At 41.7% G+C, this 20,725-nt stretch overlaps 1 protein-coding gene across 2 annotated transcripts in view; it reads left to right on the top strand.

The window, feature by feature from the left end:
- The window catches only part of LOC126471209 (b(0,+)-type amino acid transporter 1), a 591,197-nt gene that overhangs the window by 504,406 nt on the left and 66,066 nt on the right, over positions 1–20,725 (top strand). For both annotated transcript variants that reach the window (XM_050099324.1, XM_050099323.1), the window contains exons 8-9: positions 13,331–13,434; positions 17,276–17,372. In XM_050099324.1, coding sequence (XP_049955281.1) covers positions 13,331–13,434; positions 17,276–17,372 — 201 coding nt within the window. The remainder of the gene's footprint in view (positions 1–13,330; positions 13,435–17,275; positions 17,373–20,725) is intronic.

Genomic DNA, 20,725 nt, shown 5'->3' on the forward strand with positions numbered 1-20,725 from the left:
GTTCTCCAATGACCTCTAAATTAATGATCCACATAGACTGATTGTACTGTTCATTTACAAGAGACATATTCACCGTAGATAAATCATGATACGCATAACGGTTACCAGTTTTTTTTTTTTTTTTCAAGAAGGGAGCAAGGAGAGGCCTCCAGAATTTATTTCATGCAGTCCCCAGGTTCCTTACTTCCAGAAGTGTCGGACGTGACATTTAAAGGGCTGAACTCTCAGGCAACTTGCAGGCAGTCCGCTGCCCCAAGAGAGCACACCACTTTCTTCCGCGTGATGAACTCTTGAGACTGACCCGGAGGTGTTGCTGACCTGACACGTGGACGTTGATGACGCGAGATTCAGTAGGAGCAAAAGTTCTCTACTTCTTTTCACGTTGGTCGCAGTTCGTCAACCAGCAAATGCATTTGCACAGAATACTGTGTTCAGATCCGCTTCTCAGATTATATATATATATATATATATATATATATATATATATATATATATATATATATATATATATATTCTTTTCAACTCGACGCATGTCTTAGACAGGATAATAATCTTTTTTATACAGAAGTTTTTTGAACATAAAAGTAAGCTTTGAAGCTAAAACGTGCTTCACGGGCAAAGCGCAACAGTTGGTCTTATCCAACAGTCCTTCCTGTATGTCTTGTTCGGAAAAAATAAATTATATATTATAATCCTATTGTCTGTTCAACATATTTCTCTCAGAAAGGAATTTGTAACAGATTTCTTCAGATATCGCTGATCGCCATTTTTATGGAATGCTGTTTCTGCAAATTTCGTGTCACCTATAAACGCCATTGTAATAATCACCGTAAATCTCTTTCGTGTATCTGATCACGTCGGAAGGAGTTCTTTCAATTTAAGAAAAAATTCGTCGTTTTTCTTGATTTTTATGGTAATGAATTACGAAGAAATGTTCAACTATAATGAGCTGAGAATTTTCAAGTTTCAGAAGGAGAATAAGTATAGACTTTGAGTAAGGGAACCTTCATATCGTCTTTCTATGTGACATAAACAAATTGGGATAACTATTCTACAGAATAGTAGTACAGGAAGGCGAATCACAAACAGCTCCATACTATTAAAACAGCAAAATCTCGGTCACTATGGAGACAGATGTGATGTTATCATGAAAAAAGCGTATATAGTAAGACGGTAACGTGAATGACCAACACACCGGTGCATGTACTTTTAAAATGACTATCATATTACATTTAACTAGATATGATGAATAAAATCAATTTTAGTGAAACCTCATAAATTTCTGAATATATTTCACACATTCGTTCAATCTCTGCTTTCAATAATGTATTTATACGCTATTGTATTGAGATTCATATACAGTTGAAACTATTCTCGAATAGCTAACTTCAATGAATTTAACTTTACACTCGAACTTCATTTCTCATGAAAGATGTAATTTGTTGTAACATTCTCGCCTATGCATGTGTGTGACTAGTTAATGCAGTGCTACTCTCAACTTTCTCCCATAATTTTCTTGGGTTCATTGTTCCACAGTGAGTGAATCTGTCGGTTGTTTCGATTAAACACAGTTTTTATATCTGAGTTAAAAGTCGAAAAAAAGTATAACTGGCAGCTGTTGCATCAAGTAAACTGTTGTAGAGATTTTGAAATTCGTGACGTATCTATTCGTTGACAGACCACTGATACTAATTAAGGTGTTCTTCGTGATATCTGTAATAAAATTCTAAATCATTCAGTACTTGTGAAAGTTCCAGATATCCATACTTGCACAGAAACCTGTCGGAACTTGATACGCTCAGTGACGCTGCTAAACTTTCTGGCGTTATTTCCCGTATCCACTGACGATCCGCTCCGGAAACCCCATGAAAACAATCCATTATTGAAGCGTTACTGGAGATGAAAAATGAACAGTCTACAATAACGAGGTGTGTTAAAGGTCATAGGCCACTGCAATGATTCACCTTAGGTAACCACGTCGAAAACTTGGTGCTCTGTGCGTGGTTATAAAGTGTGCTCTATTACTGTTTCTAATAGGTCGTATGATTAATTAAATCCATACGGCCCACAGTGAATGAATCTGACCCGAGTAATACCTGTATAACGTCCAAAAACTGCCCATTTCCGTATGGGGTAGATTTTGCGTCCAATAACCTCAAATGTTTTACGAATGCAGCAATGACCTCAGATGCTTTACCAATGCAACATAAAGATGTTCCCAAAAAACCGATAGAGGTGTTTCATAAATGGATGACGAAATCGTAACAAGTCTTCCAATTAGTGATAACATGTAAAGGAAGTGTTTTACTGTAAGGTCAATATTTGTAATTTTTTCTACTTTTGTAGCGTAATGGGATAGCTCTTAAAGTAAGGAGTACTGATTCCTAGTAAAGAACTGTGACGTTCAAATTAAAATTCAGCTTGAAAATTAATGTGCTATACTCCTATTTACCGTTCAATGAAAGTTTCCACAAAAGGGAGTAATATGGCTAGAGCGACTCTGGTGCACCTTGTTTCCGTTTGTGACGTCACATGACTGATGTCCTCTCTACGATGTCATAAGCAACGCCCGTTATGTATAACATCACAACGATGACATCACAACCAACGCCCCCTTTTTCGATGACGTTATAAAGATGGAAGCGAGGAACTTGAAAATTAAAAAAAAAAAAACATTAAAAATGGCAGTGGATAGCAAATTTTCAAAAAAATGCTGCATGTGTATCACACACAAATGTTTATGTCAAATACTGTAGCCTCTCCAGTAAATTTGATTGCTTTTATACTTCATTCGTTTTCATACTCAATGCTTATGTCAAATACTGTACTGCGTGATCATCAGTAAATATCATCTCTGTCTTTGTAGTACAGGAATGGGAAAGGAAAAAACTGAAAAAGTACTCTAGACATAAAAATTATTGTAATTTTTTTCATACATTGTTCTTACATTCAATGTTTTTATACACTCATTACCTGAGAAATTATGATGGATCATTAAATACCCATCGAAAAGTCTACATCAAGATAATTAGCATATAAGTAATATGTGAAGTCATTTATCAGCTACAAATACGGTAGTAACCTCTAATTACAATCTACACTTTACATTAATTATACATTTTAAAGATATTAACATTGCATTCACATTAGTTACAAGGATAGTAGTGAGCTCAAATTACAATCAACAATTTACATATTTAACACACATTTTAAGGTATTTATACTGAATTCACATCAGTTACAAAGGTGGTAGTGACCTAAAATTACAATCTACAGTTTACATTTCTCACATACACTTTTCTGGTACTTATATTGAACTATCAGTTATAAAGGTGAAAGTGAGCTCAAATTACGATCAGCAGTTGATATATTTCACACACATTACACAATGATTTTTATATATTAACTACCTGATCAGTTAAAATGGACCTCTAAATTTCTATCGTGGTAATGAGAACATGACTGAGGAGTATGTGAATTCACACATCAGTTACAAAAGTGATAATAACATCAAGCTACAATTTACATTTTTACAGGTATTTGCATTGCATTCACATCAGTTACAAAAATGGTAGTAATCTCAAATTAAATCTACAATTTACAATAAAATCAGTTATCTCCCTTCATGCAGTAGTGACCCAACGCCACCGTATTTATCTTATGGTGTAGTATCAAACATTTATCACTTTGTGCAGATAAAGCAAATTCATGTTGTCTAATAGTAGAAACAACATGCTGCTTAGATTGAAATTTGTACTGCACAGTAGTTTTTATTGCCCAGTTCAGCACACGTTGTCTGTAATCATTGATGGAGAGGCTACAGTATTTGACATAAACATTTGTGTGTGTGTGTGTGTGTGTGTGTGTGTGTGTGTGTGTGTGTGCTCTGTGCGTTGTGCCCCCAGACTCAGTCTCGAGAGCATATACTTTTGATTGTAGGTCTACAAATTCTCTAAAAGGTTCACCACAAAGTTTCGTCTTTGATCAAACGAACCTCTTTTTTATCCACCAGTATAATATTGTATCTGTTATTTGCAAGGAATCCTGAAGTATTGAACCTTATGTACACATCATTCCTGATGTACTGATATATATTTGGAGCTGCAAGATGATAGACTTAGCTATCGGTCTCCATGTATCAAAGTTTTACATGATGCACGGGAAACTTGTTTACTGTATATCGATGTTTTCAAGAGCTTTCGAATTTGTTTAAAGAAAGTAGATTGCTTCGTTGCAAAAAAAGGTGTAGTAACTTCAGAATTTCGGTAAATAAAATGAGATTTACAAATTCTAACTTCATAGCCAAATATTCAGTCTCTTCCTCTATATACCTTGTCGAATGCATTGTTTCGATATGTTGAACCTCCCGTGACAAAACGAATCATTCACAAGAGCAAAATCACCTTCATCGTCATAGTTACAGTCACTTGAAATCATTGTCACCTTACGCTTCTTTACAAAAATGGCTCTGAGCACTATGGGACTTAACATCTGTGGTCATCAGCCCCCTAGAACTTAGAACTACTTAAACCTAACTAACCTAAGGACATCACACACATCTATGCCCGAGGCAGGATTCGAACCTGCGACCGTAGCGGTCACGCGGTTCCAGACTGAAGCGCCTAGAACCGCACGGCCGCTTCTTTACAGATCTAATGATGTCACGATCACTCGAATCGTCCTCAGTACCATTGAAATAGTAATTCACACAAGTCCTCCAGATATTCAGTCTCACTAGAAATATCTGAATAGCCATTGCCAAAAACTTCAGAAAGTATTTATTTCGTTTATTTTCTTCCGTTTGCTGAAAATGGGCAACTCTAGAAGCAAGAGAAACTTCCAAACGAAAACAGTAACTATTGAAATATCAAAATGCCTTAAGCAAAAAATACATGAAGGCAATCAAGTATGGTACATTGACTACTGATTTAAATACCTAAATACACGAAGTAGTTAAAATATATCACAGCAGACGGCGTCTACAGACAGCGTGTAGAAGACGAGAGTTCGAGAGGGTGCGTTTCTGGATGAGGTATCGAATATATTGCTTCCCCCTACTTATACCTCCCGAGGAGATTACGAATGTAAAATTAGACATTCGAGCGCGCACGGAGGCTTTCCGGCAGTCGTTCTTCCCGCAAACCATACGCGACTGGAACAGGAAAGGGAGGTAATGACAGTAGCACGTAAAGTGCCCTCCGCCACACACTGTTGGGTGGCTTGCGGAGTATAAATGTAGATGTAGATGTAGATCCGCCTCTAACTTATGGGTCCGCAGCTCGTGGTCGTGCGGTAGCCTTCTCGCTTCTCACGCCCGGGTTCCCGGGTTCGATTCCCGGCGGGGTCAGGGATTTTCTCTGCCTCGTGATGACTGGGTGTTGTGTGCTGTCCTTAGGTTAGTTAGGTTTAAGTAGTTCTAAGTTCTAGGGGACTGGTGGCCATAGATGTTAAGTCCCATAGTGCTCAGTGCCATCTGAACCATTTTTCTCACTTATGGCACGCCAAACAAGAGTAAACTCGGTATCAATCCACAATGAGTTTAGGGTGTCTAACCATATATCATTTCATAAACTAAAAAGTAAATTACATTTCACTCCAAAGTTGAACGAACTTATTTACCAAGTTGTGTACTTCAAGCCGCCCTCAAGTCTGCTGGGCTTTAGATGAATCTGTCTTTTCGACGAAAGAAACACATCGGCGATATTGCGGCTGTCTTTCTTACCTTTGTTCAGTCTCACTCTTGGCCATAGAGACACCTCGAAGCGAAGAAGTATACTCTAATTATTACTTTCTGACCTTAACCCAACTGTCATCTCAGCAGCCCCTAAAAGAGAGCCGGTAAATTACACGTCCGAGACCTTCTAACCGAGCAAGTTGCAGCAGAGGTGGAACACTGTGCATGAATTTAGAAGGATCTGGGTTCAAACCATCATTACGTATGCTCTTTCGTAGCGCTCGTAAATCATTCAACTTAATTCTAAGAGTACTCCTACCGAAAGGCGACAGGCCCATTACTCGTCCCCGTACTAGAGCGTGATCGTCCCTTAGAAAAGGTCTCAGACCATCCTCGTCCTCAAAACTTTGCCCATTCCAAAGTTGTCTCTAGTCTGTAATGGCCAACGACGTCAGGGCATTATACACGAACGCCCTCTTCCTTTTTTCTCCCGCTTGCGTTAGTGTTGCGCCTACACAGACGTAGCTATTTACGCACGTTAAACTGTTGTAAGATAAACGTCCTATTCTTTAAAAAAAAAAAAAGCGCAGCTCCAAAGAGGCCAGTTATTAGCTCTGGCAACGACTCTGTGGCAAGTTTCCATACACAAGCTGACGTCGAGAATATTTGCGCCAATATATGAAGGTGCCATGTCCGCAAGAAGACAATTAGTACTGGTTCTGCAGTTGCTCTCCACCTTTTATCCGGTTTCAGCATTTGAAAAAGTCTTCCTGCATATAGAAAATGATGCATTTTCGGAACGTAAGACAAGTTAAAATGAAAAAAATAAAATGTTCCGAGACCTGTTGCCCAATGAGCTGCAAGAACTTGCTAACACCCAGGTTTGTAATGCTGATGTAGTTACTAAACACACGATATCCTACATCAGAATCTGAAGCTGTTCCTCAGATTACGAACATTCGTTGTTCTCCTTTCCCTGTCAGCGGGACGTTCGTCTCTAACCTTCCTTCTTCTTCCGTAATTTTACTTATTCAAAGAGCGCCTGGTGGCGTTCCTCTTTATTCTCCAAAAACCACCTCACGAATTCACTAGCGAGCAAGACAATATGGCGCAGTGGTAAAATTCTAAACTCGCAATATGGATGACGGAGGCCTAAATACCCGTCCGGCCATCCAGATTTAGATTTTACGTGACTTCCCTAAATGGCTTAAGGCAAACGCCGAAATGGTTCCTTTGAGAAGGACATGCGTGATTTCGTTTCCCTTTACGAGTTTGTGCTCTAATGACCGCGTCATCGAAGGAACGTTAAACTCTAATTTTCTTTCGCTGTTGGTTTTCATGAAATCAGTGTTGTTTCTAGAGTCCTTTTGACGATTCCTTTCAAGTTCTCTTTTCACGTATCTCCACGAATTAGCGTTTAACTGCAACAGATATTTAATGAATTCTTATGTAGTCTTCTATAATGCCGTCCGCAGCTCGTGGTCTCGCGGTAGCGTTCTCGCTGTCGGACCACGAGGTCCCGGGTTCGATTCCCGGCGGGATCAGGGATTTTCACCTGCCTCCAGGTGACTGGGTGTTGTTATGTCTTCTTCTTCAACATCATTCATCCCCGTTACGGTCGGAGGAGGGCAATGGCGAACCACATCCACTAGGACTTTGCCTAGTACGGCGGTGCGGGTCTCCCGCATCGTTCCCCTACGCTCTGTCAAGGAGTATGGGACTTCATCATCATCTATGATGCCTGTAGTTTCCTTTATTGTTGCCAGTTTTTAATCGGGGTTGCGTGTTGGTTTTTAAAAGATCATTACTTCTTTTGGCGGGACCCAGCAGACACCTTGTTTAAGAGTGGTTTGACATTCACTCCTATCCGTATGCTAAGGGATCTTCGAAGTATACGAAGCACGATACTTGGCGATAATTCGTGCACTAGAAGGTCCTTGGTAACATTGTATTATGAGACATTGTGATAAGGGTATAAGGTATACCTGAAAATTGGCCTTTGAGTCTTTGTGTTGTTCCTCCACCAGTAGTATACGTAAGGTGAATACGGGTCGTGATGCCTCCACATGCCAGTAAAAGGCACACAACAGATTTGAATGCTACGGGAAAGCTCGCCTAATTTAGCTTGCTCTAACGCCTCTCATTGCTGAACAAGCTCCCTCTAATGGCGGCAGTGTTACGGCTCCAATTCTTCGGCCTAGAGCGTCCTGTGTGTATCCAATCAGATTTAAGGCTGAGAAGCGAAGTGACCACTCCAGACTCCTAATGTCCACTCCTAGCACGTATTAGTCCACCTGAGCGGCCTTGTATGGTCGGTCATTACAGTTGTTTGTATGGAATCCTGATGCACATGCTCCACGAAAATGGTGCACATATCATTACTGAAAGTCATCCCTGTACTCCTCAGACGTCACAGTACCGTAGGAAACATGCATAGCTTATCTGGTTCTAGCATGACAGCGCTCCAGACGATAAGAATTTAGCCGCCAAATTGGACCCTTTTCACAATACTGGCATGTTCGTAACCCACCTCAAAGTCATCATACATGAACAGACAAGGACAGTCACTCTCTATGCTAACCGAAAACTCGTCCGTAAGTAGGGCACTATCCCACTGGTCCTGGGTCTACTCACGATGGGCAAGACGCGACACACTTTAGCCCCCACATGTTTCAGTGGAATACACACTGCTGGTTGAGCACACATTTGAGAGGTCTCGTTGATGACTATTCACAGCCTGGCGAGAGAAGGGAGACCCAGGTGTGTCTCTTTATCTCTAACCAGCTCAAGGGGGCGTTTAAGGTACTGGGCTGTAGTTCGTGGTCGAGTTTTCCCGTACTTTTGATGAACGTTTCTCTTTCCTGCAACCTTCTCCACCGACTTGGAATGACGCTAGGGACGTCATTTAACTCTGACTCCATCTCGCGCTGACTGTGGCAACTCTGTAATCTGCCACAATTGTCACGTTCAGGTTAAACAATCTAGTACTGGCGTGCCATGTACGTCACGTACGTCCCTGTTATGTCACTACTGTTCAGTCCACACATTGTTGCAAGAGCGCCATCTTATCTCGTATATCTCGAAGGCCCCTCAGATAGACACGATGGATGACCCGCTTTGGGCATTAATGATATATGAACCCCAAATGTTGGTCTCCACGCAGGGTTCAAATAGTTTCCTGCTGCCACAGTACCGTAGATGTTGTCACTTTGCCGAGATCATTGGATATTGTCATCTGGCTGTCGATATCCAGTTTGTGATCGCAGAAACAGGTTGCTGGAAGTTCTGTAGGAGCTCTGTAGTCACACGTACCCTGCTAATTTCGCCATCCTTTGTGAAAATGCTCTTCAAAGCTCAACGATTCATATCACCGAAGACTAGTTTCTGTGTACTAGTACTTTTCCCTGATGGCATTCTTCTACAAATTTTGACTTCCGTTGTCACCTTGGAGACTACTGCTACCGATACTCCAAAGATATCCTTGCATACAAGCTTCCTGCAACAATTTGGCCTTTTTGAAATACAGAGAGTCTTCACTTCGTATCACCTACATGTGTCCATTACACGGAAGAATACATAGTACGTCATACAGCGTCATTCATTTCAGTAACAAACGATAGTCGTTCTCTTGTGAAGATCAACGTCATCATCTCACAATAGTGTACGTTCTGTAACATACGAGGGTCCGTGCAAAGTCCGAGAGTCGGCACCACCAGCGTGTATCGAGGTCATGTTTAGTTAGTAGCATCTTTGGAAGGAACGCACACCAAGTTTCAACCATATTGGTCTATTTGTGTTTGGCATTCGTGTGAATCAAGGAATCGTGTGATTGTCAAAAAATGGACGAAAAAGAATTTCGTGTGGTGGTTAAACATTACTTTATGAAAGGCAAAACGGCTCAGGAGACTAAAGAGAAGCTTGATAAACATTACGGTCACTCTGCACCTTCGATTAGAACAGTTTATAAGTGGTTTCAAGATTTTCGGAGTGGCAATATGGGCACAAGTGATGCTGAACGTTCTGGATGCCCTGTGGAGGTGACTCCGGAAATCATTGATAAAATCCATGATATGGTGGTGGATGACAGGAGAGTTAAGGTGTGTGAGATTGATAGTGCTATGTGCATCTCGAATGAACGGGTACATAATATTTTGCATAAACATTTGAACATGAGAAAGCTATCCGCAAGATGGGTTTCGCGATTGCTCACGCTTGACAAAAAACGGAATCGTGTGAAGCATTGCAAGGATCGCTTGCAGCTGCTCAGGAAGAATCCGCGGGACTTGAAGCGTCGTTTCGTCACTGTGGATGAAACATGAATAAAAAGAACAATCTAAACAATGGGTTACCAAGGGAGAATCTGCACCAAAAAGGCGAAGACCATTCCTTCGGCGGGCAAGGTTATGGAGACTGTCTCCTGGGATTTGCAAGGGATAACCCTCTTCGACTATCTGGAAAAGGGTAAAACTATTACAAGTGCATATTATTCATCGTTACTGGACCGTTTGAAAACCGAGCTGCAAGAAAAACGCCGGCGATTGGACCTCAAAAATGTCCTTTTCCATCACGACAATACACCAGCACACACCTCAGGAGTTGTGGTCGCAAAATTAATGGAAATAGGATTCCAACTCGTTTCACATCCCCCCTATCCTCCAGACTTGGCTCACTCGGACTAGTATTTGTTCCCCAATTTGAAGAAATGGCTGGCGGGACAAAGATTTTATTCAAACGAGTATGTGATTGCAGCAACTTGGTTCAAATGGCTCTGAGCACTATGGGACTTAACTTCTGAGGTCATCAGTCCCCTAGAACTTAGAACTAGTTAAACTAACTAACCTAAGAATATCACACACGTCCATGCCCGAGGCAGGATTCGAACCTGCGACCGTAGCGGTCGCCCGGTTCCAGACTGTAGCCCCTAGAACCGCTCAGCCACCCCGGCCGGCAATAGGAAGACTTCATTTCATGGGTAGGGCACTTAGAAAATGGACAGATCTACTAAGGAGACTGCCTACACTACGCTTGTCCGTCCTCTCTTAGAATACTGCTGCGCGATGTGGGATCCTTATTAGATTGGATTGATGGAGTACATTGAAAAATTTCAAAGAAGGACAGCACGTTTTGTATTATCGCGGAATATGGGAGAGAGTGTCACTGAAATGATACAGGATTTGGGATGGACATCATTAAAACAAAGGCTTTTTCGTTGCGGAACAATCTTCTCACGAAATTCCAGTCACCGACTTTCTCCTCCGAATGCGAAAATATTTTGTTGACGCCGACCTACATAGGGAGAAACGATGACCATGATAAAATAAGGGACATCAGTGCACGCACGGAAAGATACGGGTGTTCGTTCTCTTCGCGCGCTACACGAGGTTGGAATAATAGAGGTTTGTGAAGGTGGTCCGATGAACCCTCTGCCAGACACTTAAATGTGATTTGCAGAGTATCCATGTAGATGTAGTTGTAGAACTGTATCAGCGTGACAATGCACGTTGTCATAAACCGACATCTCTGAGGCAATGGTTTGTGGAAAAAACATACCTGAAATGGACTGGCCTGCTTAGACTCCCGACCTGAACCCGGTTGAACGCCTTTGGCATGAATTACAACATCGACTTCGCTGCAGACCCCGGCGTCCAACATCCCAACAACAATACCTTCTCTGGTTTCGGCTCTTGAGGAAGCGCTGCCATTCCTCCACAGACATTCACGTGAAGAATTTAAAGTGTGCCCAGCAGGTTTCCAGTCGTTATAAAGGTGAAGTGTGGATACCTTCCATATTTATCTCCACTTTTCATCGAATAACGTAGAATTTGTTCTAAATGCTGGGTGTCTTTTCTGTAACCATACTGGAATCTAAAGTACAGATAAAATATAATATGCCTTTAAATCACTCTTCATATTATCCTGTCTTAACAGCTAATATATTACACTCCTGACCATTAAAATTGCTACACAACGAAGATGACGTGTTACAGACGCGAAATTTAACCGATAGGAAGAAGATGCTGTGATATGCAAATGATTAGCTTTTCAGAGCATTCACACAAGGTTGGCGCCGGTGGCGACACTTACAACGTGCTGACACCACGAAAGTTTCCAACCGATTTCTCATACATAAACAGCAGTTGACCGGCGTTGCCTGGTGAAAAGTTGTTGTGATGCCTCGTGTAAGGAGGAGAAACGTGTACCATCATGGTTCCGACTTTGATAAAGGTCGGATTGTAGCCTATCGCGATTTCGGTTTATCGTATCGCGACATTGCTGCTCGCGTTGGTCGAGATCCAATGACTGTTAGCAAAATATGGAATCGGTGGGTTCAGGAGGGTAATACGGAACGCCGTGCTGGATCCCAACGGTCTCGTATCAGTAGCAGTCGAGATGACAGACATCTTATCCGCATGGCTGTAACGGATCGTGCAGCCACGTCTCGATCCCTGAGTCAACAGATGGGGACGTTTGCAAGACAACAACCATCTGCACCAACAGTTCGACGACGTTTGCAGCAGCATGGACTATCCGCTCGGAGACCATGGCTGCGGTTACCCTTGACGCTGCATCACAGACAGGAGCACCGGCGATAGTGTACTCAACGATGAACCTAGGTGCACGAATGGCAAAACGTAATTTTTTCGGATGAACCCAGGCTCTGTTTACAGCATCATGACGGTCGCATCCGTGTTTGGCGACATCGTGGTGAACGCACATTGGAAGCATGTATTCGTCATCGCCATACTGGCGTATCACCCAGCGTGATGGTATGGGGTGCCATTGGTTACATGTCTCGGTCACCTCTTGTTCCCATTGACGGCACTTTGAACAGTGGATGTTACATTTCAGATGTGATACGACCCGCGGCTCTATCCTTCATTCGATCCCTGTAAAACCCTTTATTTCAGCAGGATAATGCACGTCCGCATGTTGCAGGTCCTGTACGGTCCTTTCTGGATACAGAAAATGTTCGACTGCTGCCCTGGCCAGCACATTCTCCAGATCTCTCACCAACTGAAAACGTCAGGTCAATGGCGGCCGAGCAATTGGCTCGTTACAATACGCCAGTCACTACTCTTGATGAACGGTGGTATTGTGTTGAAGCTGCATGGGCAGCTGTACCTGTACACGCCATCCAAGCTCTGTTTGACTCAATGCCCAGGCGTATCAAGGCCGTTATTACGGCCAGAGGTGGTTGTTCTGGGTACTGATTTCTCAAGATCTATGCACCCAAATTGCGTGAAAATGTAATCACATGTCAGTTCTCGTATAATATATTTTCCCAATGAATACCCGTTTATCATCTGCATTTCTTCTTGGTGTAGCAATTTTAATGACCAGTAGTGTATGTACCTAAGGATACGACCAAGCATTTGGGCAGATACGTATAGAAAACCGACTGAAAGCCAAATCCAGATTGCTCGTCGTATCGAATCAGCGATAATCCATCCAGGATAAGAATTCGATTACTTACATTTGCTCCTAATTACTGCTACTTTCTGCAACCCAAATTTCTAAGATTTGCACTTTACGACCAGATCAGCAACTTTTGAAGTTGTGTCTCCTATGATCATCATTTAATTCATGTTTTGTAATTTAGCAACTTTTACTCACAACGTATGACTGAGTTGTAAAGAAGAGCTCGTCTGGTTTCAGCTGTTCGGCAACCGCATTCTGGGCCCGATGGCGTGGCTCATGCCGCTCGCAGTCGCCGTGTCAACCTTCGGCTCTGCCAATGGAACGCTCTTCGCAGCTGGCAGGTGAGTTGCGCGTCAGTTTCATCCCCATCAGAGCTCACCACGCAAACGAGGGCTGCAGGAGTACAGCTGAGTCTTTGCAACACAGTTTTTCTCTTCAGATGAAGGCTATCGGGCTTCTCGCAAGGCGGCAGACGAATATTCGGGGAGAAGCGACGTAAGATTGTCAGACTCGCGGGACAAAATATTTCTTCGAAGATTTCTTCTCTGATTTTCTCCACGTAATGTGAAAATCTTTTCCATGTTCTGTGTTCCACCGTGGCATAAACTGAAGTTGTTAGTGCCTAGCTCAAACATACAGTCGATAAACATCAGGAAACTGTTCCGTGCTCTTGAGTCGGTCGGAATCTGCGTCGCTTGGATGCAAAAAGTATATTTATAACATGCTAAAAGAAAAGTTCGAGGCTCGAAACCTACTTTTCGACGCGATGCAGTGCGACGTACACTATACGTTTGGCTCACTTTGTAGCATTAAATGGTAATTATAATGTTTCACAATCTGACGAGAGAAATTGGAGGAAGAAAAAGAATAATCATTATGTATATTCCCTTATTACAGCTCCGATACTCAACACTACGTCACGTGTGCGAATAAACTTAACCGTCTGGAGTAGGCAGTTCTTAGAGAGCAATGGAAACAAAAACGTGGAATTTCCTAGAAAAATAATTTTATTTAGATTGTTCTTTTCTTAGATAATCATAATACAAGATCACTGTTTCATCTTGCGTCACAATGACATCTTTCTGTAAAAACCTGAAAACTCATTATTGAAACAAAGAGAGAAAATATGAATAAAAATGTAATCACGAAGCGCTTATTCTTTGTATATGGATTAAAGGAAGCTCATTTCATCACTCAGGGGACACTAGTCGCATTGGTTTTTTTCTCCAGGCATCAATGAAATCCTGGAATACAAAATATTCCAGTGATTAATCAGTTCCGTCACATTTTAGACGGTAGCAAGGATGACTCAATGCGCCAGATATTATTTTGGGTTACGTACACATTTTTTTGTATGCGATCGTTTCACATTGGCACATTGTCTAGACTTTTTAAATAGAGTCAATATCCGTTATTTTCATATCTGAAATAAGAACATAATTATCAGATTCAAGGAGCACACTGAAGTGCAGGTGTACTCCTCATAAAAAGAAATTCACATCTTAAACGTACTATACGCTAATGCAAAACAAAAATGCTCTTGTGGGTTTTATATCCGTGTTTACAGAATATCCTTCGTAGATGAAAACGAATTTTGTGATCATAGGAATAGTCTCATCGTCATGATAAATAGGGTAGGCAATCTCCAGGAATATTACACACGCACACGCCGAAGCAAGAAGCCCGATAGTCTTTGCGAACAAGATTCAGAGTTCCCTCTAACAAGGGTCTGCGACACGATCAACAAACATTTCTTATTACTTTTATAGCTAGCGTCAGTTCGCGACATTAGATCGGATTCTTACAGGACTTTTTACCCGAAAAAAGTAGCTTCAACTTAATTGTTGACGTGATTCGTCATCCTGTAAATTGGAAAACGTGGTAAGTGGATCATACAGAAAGTTCGGAAGTTCCCGTTGTAAACTTATAGGACTTGTAGAGGGGAGTGGGTTCATAAATTTTGAATAGGAACCCATGTCCGGAAATGTACCGTTTCCGTCCTACGACTGTTTGGATTCAGATGTGTAACTCATCCAGTTCTGCTTGAGGAATTGAATTAGGCGTCACGCATTGTAATTATTAGGTACCCATTCGAAAGGAAACATAACGAAACATCCGTTCATCAAGTAACCACATTTGTTTGTATTAACACTTATACATTAAGTGTTTACATTATGCCAATACAAAAAGAGCCCAGCATACTGTATGCACAGAACAGTACTAATGCATTACAACAGCGACTCGATGTGGCGGCCACTAACGTTGTTACACACGTTGTACGTACCAAGAATGTTCTGGTACACACTCTCCATCCCATCTGGTGCCTCTTGAGTTTTTAGTGCAGCGGCCAGAACTCATGCCAGCAGACCTTCCTCCGTCTCTACAGGGGTCTCGCAGCAAGGTAGATGTTAAGTGACATCAGCTGACCATCTAACGTAGTGCACATCATCCTGTCTATCCTATGGTGTACCAGACAAGCACCTATGAGACTTTTCTATTTAGCTCAGCAGGCGTGGACGCGTTACATATCTGAACAGAAACGGTACGTTTCCGGATATGGGTTCCTATTCAAAATAGTACGTACTCACTCTCCTCTGCAAGTCATAGAAGTCTTAACGGAAATTTCCGCACACCATTTGTAATTGCTAATGTCATTCCCCTTTAGTGAAGGTCTCGTCACTGTCAAAATAATGAACATCATCGTATAAGAAAAAAGCAGCTGAATAGTCTTCTGATAAATGGAAGTACCACGCTATACGAAATTTTAGCTACTATGGAAACACAGTGTAAGTTTTTCGTTCGGATTTATAGTGCAGGACGTTACGCGATTCTTGCAAAACAGTTAACAGCAGCCCAAGTAGGTCACACAATATAATCTGCGTATATTAATGCTAGAAACTAAGCAATTGGCTTCGAATATTAAGTGGAACGCGGTAGTGGTCCTTAGCTGCGGTTACACCCACTGCATGGTGAGATATCAGGATGAACTCTTACCTTTGTTGAGCGAATGAGACTTGTGCAAATGTTATCAGACGCCATACGCGGGGACGAGTAGTCTCTCAAACAGTGTTCGGAGCTCTATACTTCTGCATGCAGTGCCTCTTCATTTTCGTTTTCAGTTACGCGAGTGTTAAAATCGCCGCTCACTTCACCAACGTTAAAAGAGCTAGATACATGTAACAAACTACTACAGACCCATCGACAGAGACCTCTGCATATTCATTCTGCAGTAGCCCCTTTGCTTCTTCAGTAAATATCCTAAAAGAAAAAGTTGAGTGTTATTGCCCTGAGAACATATCTATAGTGATTAAGCTTAATATTTACTTTTTAATTGTGAATTAATTAATTGCTTTCGATTCTGGATTATATTTTAGAGATGCCGGGGATCGATTTTTTTCTCTTTTTATACATTCAGTTTCTACGTCTCAAGTTGTTTTACTTTATTTTCCTGCAAGTTTTGTAGTGCTCTCTCTCACAGCTCCTAATTCACTTTATTTCGACATCACCACACTGATAATACGGTCGCACTATTCATTCTCTTGCCAGAAGGACAGTATTTGCATATAATAATCTTTCTGATCGTGTAGAGAAGGATGTACAGCAGACAGATTCAGCTGACTTATTTGCAGCTTTAGTCATTACGAAACGATAAAACTCTAATACTTTTGCTTTTCACCAAGTTTCCTGTATAACAGTTAGACGTGTGACTGACGTGTAGCGGTCGCTCAGACTGAACCGGCATTCTTCCTACCGGAGCTTTCCTTATCCTGCACACATCAAGCTCAAAAGTTAGTTTTCAACCACGTAGTGTCTTCCATTTTTACGTCTTGTGCATTACCGTTACTATCCTTTCTTAAAACTGCTGTTAGCTTCTCGGGCAAGCCACCTACGTGTTTTTGCAAGAACTGTTTTTCTCTGTTGCCTCAGAGCGTGGTTCCACTGAAAACGGAAGAGCTTGTGCAGCATCGTTGACGGAGCTGATTTTTTTTTTATTTCTATTAAAACTGAAAGTGAAATCTGTATTCTCTCTGCTGTAACTCTTTTTCTGGCTTTGCACTAGGCAAAGATTTATTTTCAGCAAAATGTTAATAATAATCTTGAAAAATTTGCTGCACTGTCTGTGATGTTAAAATACAAGTAAGTTTCCTTTTGCTTACAAGTTATGATCTGATGCTTGTCTAGGCTGTGTTTCGCGGCCAGCAGGGAAGGACACTTGTTCAGCATTTTGTCTTACGTGCACGTGACCAAGTTAACACCGGCTCCCAGCCTCATATTCCATGTAAGTACAAAAACTATTGCACATGTTTTTACTCCTAGCTGAAACATCAGTGTTGCGAACTACAACGTCCGAAAGGTTGTTATAAGAATTAATAGTCAGACGTTCCACAAACTAGTGCACTTGAAAGAATCTACCCTCGAGTCCACGAAAAACTGTAGACGGTATGTTAGTCAAATTCTTCACCTGTTATGTTCGTATTTTAATTTTCGCGACATGCTATAGACTGCAGTTGTCGGTAGTACTAAAGCATTCTCTCGCCGAATTCTGGAAGTATCAGATTTTTCTTGGGCAAAAAAGGAGAAAGGGAAAAAACGTAGGACTAGAAAGTTAATGTCCGTATAAAACATGTCGTGTTACTGCGTAAACAGTCTAGAGAACTATGTGCATGCCGTGTCATTCACAAGCAAAAACTGTACTGCAGTCAGTGCTATTCTCCTACATAGTTCCCATTTTCGTTATGTTTCTCGCAGTTCGTTCAACTTCTATTAATTTTTAAGTACAGCTATGGGGAGATTTTTTCATGCGAAAATATGACCGACGCCTCATTGCTAATAGGCAACCAGTGGAGAGGTGACATCCAGTATTTAAAATGGATTCCGTTGTAGTTTGCCGTCTTACTCGAAAATTCACAAAGCCCTCTGGACAATACCTTCACGTGCAGGTACTCTGTGCTAAGGCTCGATATTCCCGCGATAAATGTGACCTGTTCTTTGACAACCGTGTTTTAAGGAATATGGGCATTAATTTGTCTCTCAGCCAGCAGAGGAAGAAGCATGCTGACCGTTAGGAAGTATTGGAGAAAATTACTGGATGAAGAGCCATGGAAACCAAAATTAGTGTGAGTCCAAAGGAGAGCGATCATCGTCAGGTAAGTATTGCCTGGAACTGGGTACAACTTACTTCTGTTAAAATAGAAGAGTTTTAATATATAGGTCAGATATGTAATCCTGGAACTAAAGTATTCTTTTCTGTAGTACTTGCAGCTAACATGAGAAGACGCAGTGGATGCAGTTGCGGGACCCTACCTGCTTTTTACACTTTTTTTACTTTAGCGTAAGACTATAACTTGCTTTTAAGACCTGTAAAAGTATTTATGTATTTTTTTATCAAATATGCGTTTTAGATTCAGCATTCGCTCGAGAAGAGTAGCCCCTCGCCTATTCAGGTCAGTCCAGTAACCGAAAAGCTTATCGTAAGCTTGTGGCTACAATGACTGCGACAAGTGTTGTCTAACTTGGCTCACTTTAGGCAGCTCAGCTCCCAGTTTCATCCAGCCAACCGTCCAAATGTGTCTCCTTGATTTATGTGTTACTTCCGTTAATAAAATCCTACAAATTACAAGAACGGCAAACTACCTTTAGACCTGCTACTGTAGGAGTCTAAATTTTCTAAATGTTCCTCAGAAAATCGAACGAGACACTCGTGAACGTCAGGAACATGAGTTAAATACTTCCTAATAAAACAAAATTCCATGGAAATGAAATGCGTGTTAGAAGGATTCATAGCTTTCACGGTGGACACGAAATATATCGATAAACTCTCAGAGATTGACCATGGATGTTTGAAGAGAGGGTTTTATGGAGCTATTGATCTCCATTTACTGGTTACCGAGTGATTTGATGGTGTTGTGTTTGACGTGTAATGAGGAAGCAAACATGATTAGCGAACAAGCTTTACTTAGCTTGTAGCTTCCTCCAAGTGTACAAATACATCCAAGTCTAGCTAATATAATAACAACAAGAGCATCGTACGGCGAGGCTCTCTTAACTAACGCACGAGTGATGGTGAAGGGCCACGACTGCTGTGCATCTCCATGGCGACTCCGTTGTGACTGGGCCACGCCTCATTGCAAATGGGCTGTGAGGCTGCCGCCTATCATCATATATTCGGCGCTCGTGGGACAGAGCCTCTGGAGATGTGGCTCAGTGGGTGTGCTCCATTGGATTCGTCGGATCCCTTACAACCGCTGTCGGCATCTGAGGGAAACTTGCGTTGCCATTAACAACTGCGGGAAGCCAGTGGGGTGGTATCGATCTATGACAGCACAAAAACAAATGTTGTACGTGAGTCTAAACATGTGGTGCGCATTGGAAATTCGTTTTGTGACCAACCGAAAGTGCTTAATAATGCAAATCGATGTATGCGATTGTGGAAATACAAACAAAATTACCAATATAATTCGCTGGAAGAAAACTGTGAAAGCAAATGTTCGATACGAAGATTTCATGACAACTCACCAGTAAACCAATGCATCGTATGTTTTGACGAAATCATGAAAGCTGCTTGATGACAAATTGTATAAATTCGAAACTAGTAATGATATTTTTTTACTAAAGTAACCCAAAACCAATTTGTGGCTGGCTGCTGTACCCCATTAAAAATACGAAGGTTGGAACTTTAATAGTGGCAACTATTTATTTACAGCTCGTACAAAATAGATACGTGTTTCAAAGTTTTCCTGACCCTCGAAGTAATCACCAGCATCGTGTATAACCCGTTGCCAGGGATGTGAAAGTCGCGGGACACTCTTAGCAGTGGCAGTTGTGCTGACAGTTCTGGCGGCGCGGTCTATTGCCCGACGAATTTGTAGCAGTTCTGAAGCGAATGCCGAGAAGTGTTTCCTTCAGTTTAGAAATCGAGTTGAACTGTCAACGCAACTGGCACTACGACTTCCACATCGCTGGCAACGGGTTATACACAATGCTGGTGACTACTTTGAAGGTCAGCAAAACTTTGAAACACGATCTATTTTATACGAGCTGTAAATAAAAAGTTGCCACTATTTAAGTTCCAACCCTTGTAGATTTGCATCATTACACATCTGCAAACCTGTGTAGGGTCAGCTACGAGGGAGACAGGGAATGAAAGAATTTACCTAATTACAATAAAAAAACTTTACTGCGAAATAAAAACAACACAATAAACAAACTAAAGGCAGTATTTTCGAAAGGGCACACGTTTGCACATGTGTGAAATCAAAATCTGCTGCTGTGTAACATTCAGTAACACATTGCTCTCCCCCCCCCTCCCTCCCCCCCTCCCCCCCTACCCCCCCCCCCCCCTCCTCTGTACACTGCAACCTGCCTGGATCCTCCTTAGCATTCTGTTCACAATGTGGTCGAGACGTTGCTGTGCAGACGGTGGGTCTTCTGGGATCATCCGATCCCTACAAGCTTTAGCTGGTCCCAGGCACAGTCAATTGGGTTCTTGACAGACGATGCAGCAGTCCATTCCAATCGTTAAAGTCCTACCTCCTGCAATTTATGGGTACAAGTATACTCATTCAGAATAGTCTTGAAAGACGAACCCATCACCACATTGTTGACAGTATGTTTGGCCAATAAGGTGAAAGA

This window comes from Schistocerca serialis, chromosome 3 (genome assembly GCF_023864345.2).
Source record: "Schistocerca serialis cubense isolate TAMUIC-IGC-003099 chromosome 3, iqSchSeri2.2, whole genome shotgun sequence".
Lineage (NCBI taxonomy): Eukaryota > Metazoa > Arthropoda > Insecta > Orthoptera > Acrididae > Schistocerca > Schistocerca serialis.